At 38.7% G+C, this 14,160-nt stretch overlaps 1 protein-coding gene across 1 annotated transcript in view; it reads right to left on the bottom strand.

The window, feature by feature from the left end:
* Positions 1–5,526: 5,526 nt before the first annotated feature.
* Positions 5,527–14,160, bottom strand: part of LOC139739761 (solute carrier family 12 member 4-like) — a 77,012-nt gene continuing 68,378 nt past the window's right edge. The window contains exons 20-26 of the mRNA XM_071650359.1: positions 13,077–13,196; positions 12,107–12,196; positions 11,428–11,519; positions 10,770–10,877; positions 7,217–7,512; positions 6,217–6,350; positions 5,527–5,618 (exon numbers count right to left, since the gene is read on the bottom strand). Coding sequence (XP_071506460.1) covers positions 5,527–5,618; positions 6,217–6,350; positions 7,217–7,512; positions 10,770–10,877; positions 11,428–11,519; positions 12,107–12,196; positions 13,077–13,196 — 932 coding nt within the window. The remainder of the gene's footprint in view (positions 5,619–6,216; positions 6,351–7,216; positions 7,513–10,769; positions 10,878–11,427; positions 11,520–12,106; positions 12,197–13,076; positions 13,197–14,160) is intronic.

The following is a 14,160-nucleotide window of genomic DNA, read 5'->3' as shown; positions in this document are numbered from 1 at the left end:
AGCAAGAGCAAATTGCATGATACCTACTAAAGTTCGCCATCTCGGTTCTGCAAAGTGTTAAAATATGCCTTTTACAGAGCTATCCTCGAGTGGAACACACGGCAAGCTAGTTATGCGTGGCTGGACTAAACTCTGCCATGGGACCTAATGAAACACAAATCTTAGTGGTTGATATTATTGTAAATCTGTCTATGGCAGTTTGAGGTACCATACACAAATCTCATCAGTCGCTCAGTTCGATAGTACCTTGACACTGGCTTTTACTCTTACGGTCAAGAAAGAGCGAGGTGCATGTTCTCATGGCATGCAAATCAACATCTACACTGTGACTTGGCTGCAACCTTCTGTTTGTTTTTAAACCTATGCATGATGCAACATATTGTGTTCATGATGGGATTCGTATCTCGCCCCTTTGGAAAACAATCATCAAATGAACACATCTTTACAGCAGCTGTGCAACTTAAAAAGTCACTACAAATCACATCAAAGTGGAGGTGCCCCTTTTCACAACTCTCAACATGACGAGAATCATTCCACAATTTGGCCACAGAGCGATTCCTCTGTACAGAACCTCATCACATTATTCCATGCATGTGCTTGTTTGTTTTCAACAACACTTGACCTGTACAACCACTTAAACGAACAAACAAACAAATTATGTTGTGGGTTTTTGAGAATTTCAATCGAAACTTCTGCTGGCAAAAAACAAACAAACAAAAAAAAAACTTTTACAGCATGCCTTGCCCTCACATATACTATGTCAACTTACATACCACATATTCTACTGCACATTGCAGTGTGTGGACAGCTTGGTCATAAGTTCTTAGCAAAGTGTTTCAATTTTTGTGAATTACTGCACAGCCAACACACATTTTACATCAGCTATGACAGGAAAAAACAGAATTTATGCACTCAAAATCACGCACACTTAAAATCCTACAGGTAACACCATGCTATCACAGTAAACAGCATAACTTTTTTTTTTTTTTTTGCATGTGTGTGTGCATGTCTTTTTTTTTTTATTCACGTATAAAATCTAAATCTTGAAATGCACTTCAGTCATTGGCTTGCAGAGTAAAATATTTGCTTCACAGCATTGAGACCCAATATGTACACATCAATAAATTTGGAATTCCAAATAGAAAAATACATTTCAATCATTAGAATTTTACATTGAGCAGGATTTAAGTACCATAGCTTCTTTAAAACTGTCGTATAAAAACACAAAAAACAATGGTCCAAGTACAGCCAGTATACATGGCCCCCTCTGAATTTGGTTTGTAATACTGAAAAAACAGGTCAAACTTCACACTCAATTGAAATGAAATTCTAAAACCAGGGTCTTAATTCAAAGCATTCTAACAAACACACATATTCAAAACTTGAAATGTTTAAGCATTTGCCACTGAAACACTGTTATGAAGCAAGGCTGAAAGTAGGATTTATTTCTCAAGGACTATTTCTTCAGGATTTCAGCTTCATTTGCAACAACAAAAAAATTTCATCGGAATAAAATTACTGGATAACCTCTATGTGATATGTAAATTTAATCATCACATCGACTCAACTTTACAACCAACTGGTAAACAGCATGACCCTTACGGCTATGAAGAACAACTGCACACATACACAATCACAGAGGTTGAATAGCGTAGACTTTTTTCTGAAGGGGTACGCAGTATACACTTGCAATATGCTATGTTCTTCGTGAGGGGGAATAAAACCAACACAGAACAGAACTATTTCACTCACAAAGCTCATAAAACATCACAAATACCACCTTTACTATGATAACAACAAATAAAATCTACAACATCAACCATTTCTTCAGCTAGTTTCACTCTATCCTAAGTACATTCTTCTCCACAGGTATGCAAGGTGCAAGTGAAATGGATTTCATCTGGCTGGAACACACTGAATCTTTTACTCTCCTCCTGAGGAATTCACAGAAAAAAGCTCATGCTCTAAACCAAAATAAAACTCTTGGAAAAAGAGCTATTCAGAACACATCAACTCAACTTTGCAACCAATGAAATTAGGCTGAAAAATGTTGGAGCATAAAGACCTCAAGAGCATTGTCTCACAGCACCTACAACAACTGGAGCTTAAAAAGTGCTGCGCTACCACCGCCAAAGCAACCAGCTTGGCAACATTTGCTTGGAAACAGTTGCTTGGCAACAGTTGCTTGGTTGTGATGTATTAGCTGCTGCTAATGCAGGCACAGTTTCCATGGTTTATGTGATAGTTATAGGCATCATTGCAACTGTGGGACTTCGACATTTTGTAGAGGCTACCCACCCATGAAGGACTAAGATGAGCAAGGGCAACTCTAGAAACAATTTCAGACAAATGCACTGTGTAAACTGGCCCCAAGGGAAGCACACATCAAATGTATTAAAAAACAAACAAACAATAATTCAGCTATGACGTTTGATTCACGTGTCCTGAGCACAAAAATACGCCATAGCTGGAAATTCACGGATTCATGTGTTTGAACTGCACAATACCAAAAATTGACTTTGTCTTTCCTCTCGCATGCGTACTAGCCTCTAAGAACATTATGAAGATAACAAGAGCTCTCAAAACTAGTCTGTACATTCAAACCACTAATAAAGACTGACAATATGTACTAAAAGCTAAATCTTTCACAAAAATTTGAAAAATAGAGTTATCTTCATTATATCAATCACAGAATATAAAATATCTGCAGTATGAAACAATAACTTAAATGGCTACACCCACACACATACACACACACACACACACACACACATGTATACATATAAGTATATAATATGAACATACAGTATATCTAGAAGCAATAAATCAAAGATAATCTGTACGTGTAAAACAACTTAATGCCACAGCTAATATATGTCAAAATCATGTCATGCTCTTCAATTAGTACAACACGCTGGAGAGATGTGTGTAGAATCACCTCCAAAACCTGTTGCACATGTGCATGCACATATTAAACCATCCAATCAACCAAGAATAATTTACTGAATATGCCACAGATGATGGTACAAAATGTTAAAAAATCAAACAAAATCCCAAATCTGGTAAGACAACAGTCAAGATTCTGGAGAACTACACAGTACTATCATCATTCTCCCTAGAAATACAGTTGGATTACAGTCAAGGAAGATCTTCATCATGCAGAAAAAAAAAAAAAAAAACAAGGAGAAAATACCAGGCACTACCTTGCATAGCATTCACTGTCTATTTGTGCACCTACAAAGCATACCACTCTTTTTATACTTCTACACACTTAACACTTCAGCAACTTCTGGCAGTTGCTAGAAAGAAAATTCTAACAAATTGCATACACATTTGAAGACAGATGCAAATACATTTCAGCATTCACGGTGTACAAAACACAATCACGAGTGAACAAGAACGCGTAATGATCACTCGATGTTTGGAAACGAATAATCCAGAAGCACCATTGTTTCATGCCATGAATTCTTTTGCAAGAATTTCCAACAGACCACAGAAAAAAAAGACATCTGATCAGAGTTAGGAAGAGAAGGAGCTGTCTTGACTTTGAATTGCTCATGACTTTAACAGACTAATAGTTCTCTCTTTTTTCATAGAACATTATGTGTATGCATCAGTTCACATATATATTCATATATAATCATATCAAGGCTCAACATCAATGGTGGCCCGGGGGGCACCAATTTTTAAGAAATTATGTTTCGTTGGCCCAAATGGGCCATCAAAATTTTTCAAGTATGTGCATTGTTTTTATGTATTTTTTTTTTTCATCCAGAACAGAAAAAAATGACTTGCGGCTCAGTGCTTGATATCAAACTGCATGCATTTCAGGTAGCTGCATCCGTGATCAGTGCTAGTCTTCTAGCCTCAAAATTCAAGTATTTTTCAGCTGAATTTTGCCAAATAATTTTTACTATTTTTATTTCTTAACGAAATAGTTTTATTCATGCCATTTTCTTCATTTTCAGGGCCACCTAGTACTTAAATTGGATGACTTTGGTGGTCTAAATGGGCCATTGAAGAAAAAACCTAGTGTCAAGCCTTGCATGCTTGAACACACTCACACATGCACTTATTTTGTACACATTGCATTTGTAACCTGCAAACACGATTTGTTATTGGACGAACTGAACTGGCACCCGATAACTTACTTTGTTTTTGGTTATAGGGAACAGTCATGTACTCTTGCTTAAATTCTTGCATGAACCATATGCACATGATATAACTACTGTAACACCAGAAATGTTCGCATGAATTTTAATTTTGCAAATTTTGTGACAGCCAAGCAAGTTTATGTCTACAGTATATGCACTGAATGCCAGTGGCAATTCGCGAAATTTTATGCCACGAAAAAAGGCTGACAGCTCCAATTTGCGAAAATTTCATGCCGCGAACATTTCTTGCTTTACAGTACTGTGGTGCATTAGAGATCATGCAAATACGGTATTATATACATCATAGTGAGAGAAAGAGAGAGACAGACAGACAGATGAACAAACATTTGTAGACATACATACCTATGCATCTACAACAAGTCTGCATTTTTCATGTCTCATGTCTCATGTAAATCCCACCTTTGTTAGATGTGATTCCACCGTTTGAAAACAAAAATAACACTTCCAAAAATGGTAGTCATGGTGGCAACGTCTCACTAGATGGGCAGATGAGCAGTAGCATAAATATATATATATATTTTTCTAAATCTGTACTAACCCACAACTACACTGCAAATATCATCTCAGGCTCAACACTGGTGGATGAAAGTTTAAAGGAGATCCACTCATCTTCCTCTTGCATTCTTATTACGCTTATTTATTTATCTCTATATTTTTACAAAAATTTTAAGATCATTGTTATTTCATCAATCATCACTCAGCAGGCTTTTTGTACAGCCAAGGATTTCACAATCAAACAATGGAGAACAATCCTGTTTAAAGCCAAGCTGTAAACAGTTTGAGATGGCAGGAACTTTAGAATGGAACAGAAAAGGTTGAATATCAAACATTTTTGAATGGTTACTTGGTTTTGAAAACAACAATACTGACAAAAATGTATTTTTTTTCTTTTCTTTTTACATTTGTGCATCTTCAAACAGAGATATCCTGTTATCTCCGTGTTATCTCAAGTCTAAATAGGTCAGTAATCACACAATATATTCATTTATTTATTTTTTAAAACATTCAGCTGACATGTAAATTTCAGCAGACTCATTGCAGATAGAAAACTGCCTAGAACACTTTGCACATCTGACACTACAAGAGGAGACGAGAAAACGAGACAACCCTTTGCTCCCTACGGCGCTCTCTGATTCCTCTCCTGCTCCCCGGGGTTTCAACCCAGCACACCGACACGGAGAGAAGAGAGAGACGCTCTGAGACTCCACGGGACAATTTGAAACTCCATGGGACACACTGTAAGGACGATGAAGACACATGGCATGGTATCTTTGGCATCATAGAGAGGGTGGGGTGGGGGGAGAGACAGACACACCATCAAGGGGGCAGGGTAGCGACGGGAGGGAAGCAATCATGAGTAGATGGTGATAACCTCGCGTCCACCTCCCCTGACCATGAGGACGCGGTCAAGACCTTCCGTCAAGACTTCAAGGTACTCCATGTCTGTTGGCGAATCAGGCAGTCAAGGAAATTTGCGGACAGGGCAGAGCAGAATTTCAGGGAAGAGAATCCCTGTGCCATTACAGTTTTTCTTCAAATTCAGGTGGGGAGCTTCTTTTTGGATTTCAGTTTGCTCAAAATTTTGAAACAAAACTTTTTTTTATCACCATTACCCCCTGCAATATCAATCAAACTATCATTTGATAAAAAGATACGAGGGTACTGTAAAAGAGGAATGTTCTGTGCATTCTACTCGATACGAAACTAGCACAAACATTAAAGTATCCAAACTTTTTGCTTTTTACATATGCAACACTACTTAATGTTTTGATCCTTCAGCATTAAAAACAAGCAAAATTCAATTCATGGTGATGATGGTGACAATGATAATATTTGATAATAATGACACGAAGGGATTTCTCTCTTTATAGAGGCATGTCTTCATTAAACCCCTAGACCTGCTAATCATGGTTTAATAAGTTTGCAGAAAATTCTAACAAATTTAGATGGAGCACACCACAAATCTCTGCCACATATTTTAAAAAGGTGACAAGGAGTGTGTCAAGAAGGCACTTCAGCATAGCATGTGATCAAAGGATACAGTTCTGCTCTGCATAGGCATGTTTGGGTGGACCAGGGAGGTTGAGAATAACGAGGTGCGCGTCATGTGACTTCTCCACGATGACTTCATTCAGTCGAACAGCAGTGTGCATCCTACGCACATTGCCCATAGACCTACCAGAGAAATAAAGCAAAATGAATGAGTACATATGGCATTGGTCAATTACATCCTCCTTATCAACAGTCTGCTACAATATCATACGAGTTCCTGTGGGTTGCTATCTTGTGTGGCTGACCATCCGACTATCTACACATTTTCTGCAGACCAGCATACAAATAGCTAAATAAAGACATACCGATGTATGATCCCTCCATTCAAAATGTATACATTGTACCAAAGCAATTGCATTTTGATTTTTGTAAATTGTATGTTTTGATATGGAAATAAATGAATGAATGAATGAATGAATGAATGAATGAATAAATAAATGAAGGAACGTGTTGTTTGAAAGTTTGATATTGATTGTTTTTTTAGTGGCAGTGTCAATATTCCTTGCAGTCCCCTTGAATTTATCTGTAAATTTTGTAATGGTAGATGCAAATTGTGATCTCACAACGATGTTTCAGTCAGTACCTGATATTTTCCTAGGTGTGAAGCTAGTGCTGTGCTTTGAAATGTCCATGAATAAATAGGCATATATCATAAAACAAGTAGGTACCACTTGCTAGTCACACTGAATTTCCTAGCTTTGATACGTATTCTAAAGCAGACTCCTTTTATCTTCAAGAAATGTAAACCCACTGTTTCCTATCCCTCAGTGGACTGTGCTGAAAAATATGCACTGGTAGAATACACCATAATCTGACGTGTGTGGTGAAGCCATTAACTCTTGTGTATTGAGCGCAACATACAAACGTGTATAAAACGACAGTGTCCCAGTGAATCTCACTTCAATTCACAGTGCAGTACCACGCTGCACATTCATTACACCAAAGCAGCATCCTGCGTTGCACTTTGTGCCCCCCCCCCCAACACTTACGGTTCTAGATGCATGAGACCCTTGAACTGCGACATGTCCGTTGCGCCTTTGCCGTTGGTCTTGGGTGCCACGGGGGCGTCCTCCTCCAAAATGACCAGTGGGCTGTCCACTGCGTCAGCGGCCTCTCCCTGCTCCTTCTTCTCCTCACCGCCTTCACCTTCCTTCTTTACCACCTCGATGTCAAAGGGCGACTCCCTGGTGTGGAGGTCGAAGGACACAGACTTCCCGTTGCTTCGCTTCTGCTTCGGAGAATTCATGCCTGAGCTCATGTGGTGGTGATCGAAGATGGCTTGTGCCTAAGAGTTCATGTAAAAAGAAAACAGCAATCAAACTATCTACATGTATGTACTTAATATCTACCCATCTATACAGGGCACTCCCCTTGTGGCAAACAGTTATAATGAAATTCCTGTTACAACCTATCCATATAACAACAAGCTCGCAACAAGCTTGCTTTTAAGTAGGTTCCTTCATATTTCTTTAGCATTCATTCTCAGATTCCAACTTTCATAGATCGACCACTATATGTTTTATATATTTGCAGTATTCTATGTATGTCTCCTAGCTGGATATCATGTATTTAAAGGGAAGGTAAACCCAAAGAGCAATGTGGATTGAGTGAAAGCAGCAACATTAGTAGAACACATAAATAAAAGTTTGAGGAAAATCGGACAATCGATGCAAAAGTTATGAATTTTTAAAGTTTTGGTGTTGGAACCGCTGGATGAGGAGACTACTAGAGGATATGACGTATGAGTGGACAACAATACAAAGAAAATATAAAGGAAATTCAACAAAAATTCACTTTTCTAGAATTATGAAAGAGCAGTGGACCAACCGCTTTCAGAAAGCAGGGGGAATAATTGCTACCCTTAACATATGTCAATATCAAATTGATGGAATTTGTACTTTTCATGAAAAATGGATTTTTGTAGTATTTTCTTTATATCTTCTTGGTATCGTTGTCCACTCATACGTCATAACCTCTAGTCGTCTCCTCATCCAGCGGTTCCAACACCAAAACTTTAAAAATTCATAACATTTGCATCGATTGTCCGATTTTCTTCAAACTTTCATTGATGTGTTCTACTAATGTTGCTGCTTTCACTCAATCCACATTGTTCTTGGGGTTTATCTTCCCTTTAATTTAATTTTGTTATATTTGATGTATTTTTTTTCGAGAAATATGAAAATAAATTGAAGTTGAAATTGAAATTGAAATTTATATCCATCTATCCATCCATCCCCTATCAGGGCAATTACCCCAAAGGACAATTACCCCCTGGCTACATACTGGTTAGTGATAAGGTTAGAGTAAAGATTAGGGTTAGGGTGAGGTTTAGGGTTTGAGTTTGGGTTAGGGTTAGGATTAGGTTCAGGATCAGGTGTAGGGTAAGGGTCAGGGGAAGGGTCTGGGGTAATTGCCCAGGGGGTAATTGCCCGAGACCCATCCATCCATCTACCTATCTATCTACCTATCTATCTATCTATCTATCTATCTATCTATCTATCTATCTATCTATCTATCTATCTATCTATCTATCTATCTATCTACCTATCTACCTATCTATATATCTATCTATCAATTATCTGTCTACACTATCATAATCACAAGCATGCATTCTCACTACACATTCTATGTACGCTCTTGTGTGACATGACAAACTAGAAATATCACTGAAGGTGATTAATACCCCCGCCCTGTGACGACAGTCTTACCCAAGGAATGATCTTTCCTTGATCTTCTGCCATTTAAATGCCGTTACCATGGCAATGCAGCTTCCGACACGTCCGAAAAATATGTCTTGCACATCTTCCCACCAAGACTATTGTGTGTGCCACATTTCATAAGCTTTTGTCAAAAACTGAGGAAGTAGTTCAATCCACAAGATCTTTCCTTGATCTTCCGCCATTAATATGCCGTTACCATGGCAACGCAGCTTCCGACACGTCCAAAAAATATGTCTTGCACATCTTCCCACCAAGACCAATGTGTGTGCCACATTTCATGAGCTTCAGTCGAATACAGAGGAAGTAGTTCAATCCGCAAGATTTTTCCTTGATCTTCTGCCATTTATATGCCGTTACCATGGCAACGCAGCTTCCGACACGTCCGAAAAATATGTCTTCCACATCTTCCCACCAAGATCAAGGTGTGTGCCACATTTCATAAGCTTTGGTCAAAAAACTGAGGAAGTAGTTAAATCCGCAAGATCTTTCCTTGATCTTCTGCCATTAATATGCCGTTACCATGGCAACGTACTTTCGGGTACTGTCAAAAAATGCGTCTTGCACATCTACAACCAAAGGCACACATCTGTACCAAGTTTCATGGAAATTGGGCAAAAACTGAGGAAGTAGTTTGCAACACAAAATTTTCCATCATTTTGGCTCATAATATGTGAGCTGTTACCATGGCAACATACTTTTTGTCACTGTCAAGAAATGTGTCATGCTGACCTATATCCTAAGACAAACATTCAATATGAATTCCATGAGAATTGGAAGAACACTGATGAAGCAGTTTTGCCATGAAGCATTTTGCCCTATATTTTACCAATAACATGCCGTTACCATGGCAACGCACTTATTGCCACTGCGGAAATATGTGTCTTGCACATTAACATATTCAGATGAACATCTGTACCTAATTTCATAAAAATTGATCAAAAACTGTGGGAGGAGTTTGCGACACAAGATTTGTACCCATTTTTGCCCATAATATGCCGTTACCATGGCAACGTACTTTTGGGTACTGTCAAAAAATACGTCTTGCACATCTACAACCCAAGGCACACATCTGTGCGAAGTTTTATGGGAATCGGTTGAAAACTGAGGAAGTAGTTCGCGACGCAAGATTTGCAACGGACCGACCGCCCGACCGCCCGACCGACCGCCCGACCGTCCGCTGATTCCTATATACCCCCTTCAAACTTCGTTTGGCGGGGGTATAAAAACAAAAAGTAAACTTTCCTATTTTGGCCAGTCAAACGATTAGTCTATTGCCAAACATATTGAAGGAGAACTTGCCCTAAAAAATTAATTCTACTCCTCTACCAGAAAGTTCTGTGTAAAACTTGGCTTGGTGGTTTTGTTACTGAATGAAGTTTGAGCTCTGAAAGTATGTGATGGTGACTAAATAAGAAATGGTATAATAAGTTTAACTGTGTTTGGCAAACATCCCAAGAGACCATGTATTGGCAACTGCTCCTCTTCTATACATGATGAATCCCTCATCACCAACATACATCTAGAACATAATGCATTTGGGTATCTTTCATGATACATGATGTCAATTCTCCTACCTGACAGTGCAGACATAATCTAATCAGATATAGGTATCCAGTTAGAAATGTTTGATAACAATAAGATATGATTATTCAATCAGACATGAGTAATAGCAACCAGATATGATTATTGAACAATAATAAACTGAAATTGAATAACAATTAGCTTTCCTACATTTGTACAATTCTACTAATTTTATATATCTTTTTTTCTTTTACGTCTATTCCCCATCATGGTCTTGCTTCGATTCAAAGTTAAGACCGACCTCCATTCGGCTTTCCTTCTTGGACAGCTTCATCTGTTTCAGCATCTGGTTCCTCTGCTCCATCCTCAGTGTGCGTTCATAGGTGTAGGCCGAGATGTCGCAGTCGTTCTACGTCATGGCAGGCACAGGAAACAGCCAAGGAGAGAGAAAGAGACATATACAAAGTCCAACACAGACATCAGTCAACTTTAACTGCAATATATGTCATCAACTTAGAAGGGTCGGCAATGACCTTTGAACCACAGAGTTTTCCAAACGTAGATTTAACTTTCGATGAGAAGAGCAGTTACAAACATTTAGGAAGAAAGTGGTAATTAACATGCGAGTGCTGCAAGAATGGCTTTTGCTATGTTGGTTGAAAACAACAACAACACATATTCACTGTTCACCTCCCAGAATATCTGAATTTTTCATTTTAGGGAGCTTAGGTGTTTAACTGAGACTTGTGCGACCTCCAATCTGCTCTCTTTGGACCCCTTATCTTTTTAATCTCAATTACTTGTGGACAAATTACCTCAGGTGCTTGTCACTGTCAACATGCTTAATATGGTGCTTACTCTTAAATGAAAGGAAATTGTTGTTGGGAAAAGACTTACACATAGTTATGGATTTAAGAAAATAGAGTAGAATGACTAGAGTCTACACATTTCCTACTTACCAATTCTACTACTTGAATCTCAGCCTGGATGCGAAGATGGTAGAGGAACGTTGAAAGGTCCTTTTTGATCTGGACACTGTTATCTTCCATTTCTGGAAAACATCAAGCAAAAAAAAAAAAGTACATAAGCTCATTTTGCTAATAGTCTTGGCTGCTACAGGAAACTCCCTTTCCCATTATCAACATAAGTTTCAGAAATAACCCTCCCACTCCCTTCAAAAAGAAATCAAATCAAATAAAATGCTCTCTTTGCATTTTTTTTGGGTGTGAACTTTGCAAGGGAACAGAGCAGACTCTACATTTAAAATGAGCTGTGTTCTTACTTTTAGACAGAAAGAAAACAACTCTTGGGGTTATTGTGTAGGGAAAATGTCCGTGTAAGCACACTAATAACTTTGGCTGGCTCAAAATGTTGATCTTCTTTTCTCCCTATGCTATCTACATATTTGTCCAAATTTGCGGCATTTCCTTACCACCCCTACTGCTTCAACAGCATCCTTGGCTTCAACTTCTACAAAATAAATCCTGAGTTGTCGTATGACTATTTGAAGTCCTCTTTATACTCACAAATCACTGTGGACACTTCAGTTTGTTTCTTTAATAATAGTAAAATCACACATTGAATCTAGAAGCTATAGGGGGGGGGGGGAGGAGCGGGACATCTTTGCTGTCTACTCACGTGCTACAGTGAAGACCCTCATGCGGCAGTTTTTCCACACCTTGTGCTGTCGGAGTAGAAAGGGGAGCAACATCAACATGCCTCCATCATCTGTCGCAGAGCGGATGGTCAAGGATTCTTACAAAATCACCAATTCAAATGTCCCTTCCATCTAATTTCTATCACACTGCATCATTCCAAGGCTGCACCCCTAGCTTTGTGTCTAGCAACATCATGGGAAGACTCATCATCAGAGAGTATTTCTGTCCCATTTGACCACATTTTCCTGTGTGGGATGCATGCTTAGAACACATCTGACTTCAAACAATGTGAACACGTTTTTTGAGAATTCACAGAGGTCCAACTTCACATGGAAAATGATCACAAGCCTGTATATACCGTAGAAACGCATGCACATACACACACACACACACACCAGCAGACGGGATTCCCCTTTTCCATACGGGTCTTATTTCTGTTGTGAAAAGAATTTATTTACTCTATGAAAGTGGCCCCTAACTGCATTATATTTCTAAATACCAGACAACTGAGTTTATGAAATACACACTAATTTTTTCATGAGCTGATAGTGTCCTTAAAATCTACAAAATAATTGAGTATGGGGTGTCTTCAAGTGCTAAAATACTCTCAGGATAATATAACAAGAAACACATATTTTCCACTCCTACCTCCCCCATACACAACCCCACACCCACATCCACACATACTTGTCATGGCCTTCAAATAGAGAAAACTGAATCATGTGTTTCTTTTGAATATCATATGGCAGACCCAAGGGGATGGACAGTATGCAAGACAGGAAACCTCACCTGCACACACACCTACAACACATCGAAAATTTACCAAGCATTATCTACACCTTAGAAATGTCATAAAGAGACATTCAACATGAACACGACTATCAGCGTGGTTAGAATTATCTCATGATTGACTGAAGTTGGGGACAGGTGGCTGTGAATGAAAAGGATACGGACAATCCACCAGACGTCGATGCACCCAGCGTCCAGCTTCTCATTGTTGGCAGGGAACAGCTGACAGTTCTTGACCACCAGCAGGGCATTGTGACTGGCTGACACTACACGCACAGTATCTGTTGCAACAAATTAAACAAATACTGTAAAAGTGGAAATTTTCGTGGTGTTGAAATTTTCGCACGACCAGAAACTAGCATGAAAATAAAAACACGCGAATATCTTTGCTTGCAATATATTCCAGTAATTGTTGTCTTGATTCTGCGTAAATAAAAACACGCAAAACTCTGCTTACCCGGCTGGGCGCGAAAACATCCACTATTACAGTACCGTGTTACCAGTTTGATTACATTGACATCAAAAAATTGGAGCTAAAAACAGAGGTACCTCTTTACATTTGATTTCTGAGGTCCATATAAACTTCCATCTTTGAGCTCACCTTTTCTTGTGCATATTCTGTACATGCATTATTAAACATCACAGGAGAATAAAGCATGTGTGAGAAAATGAGCACAGACTTTAAACTGTGGCGTTCTCTGTCATTTGGTCCACTTTGAATACAAGCATACATTCAAGAAGCTTTTGTTTTTCTCCAAGATTTGGACGAGTTCTTAGTCACTAGTCTCTGACAGGCTAGACATCCAAATTCTGAAGTTGTGATGTCAAAACAGCCCACAGCAAAGTAAACATCACACAAATGCATTTAGGCTGAGCATCATGACTGTACAGTATGTCCCTAAAAAAATTACAATCAGATTTCCAGATTGATAACTTTCAATATGATTAAGCCGTCTGAATGCTATTTCAGGGTCTAAAATTATAACATCTAAGCTATATTTTGCAGAAAACTCTATTTAATTTGGTTAAGTGGTCACAGAGAAATGTGGATCATTATAAAGCATGTCATGGGTCTGTTTCTTCCAAGTTTAGCACTTGGATGCTCTTGGAACTGCATATTAATGTGTGAACACAATGGACAGAACTTTGAGGGAAGGGATTCCTGACATGCTCTACAAAGACCTTCATTTCTCTTTGACCAAAGAAGCAAATCAGATGGGTTTTCAGTAAGATGTGGGCAGGAAG

This window comes from Diadema antillarum, unplaced genomic scaffold (genome assembly GCF_040938485.1).
Source record: "Diadema antillarum isolate AM-2024a unplaced genomic scaffold, OU_Dant_1.0 seq00000817_RagTag, whole genome shotgun sequence".
NCBI classification, from domain to species: Eukaryota; Metazoa; Echinodermata; class Echinoidea; order Diadematoida; family Diadematidae; genus Diadema; species Diadema antillarum.
This window is presented reverse-complemented; position numbering and strand designations above follow the sequence as displayed.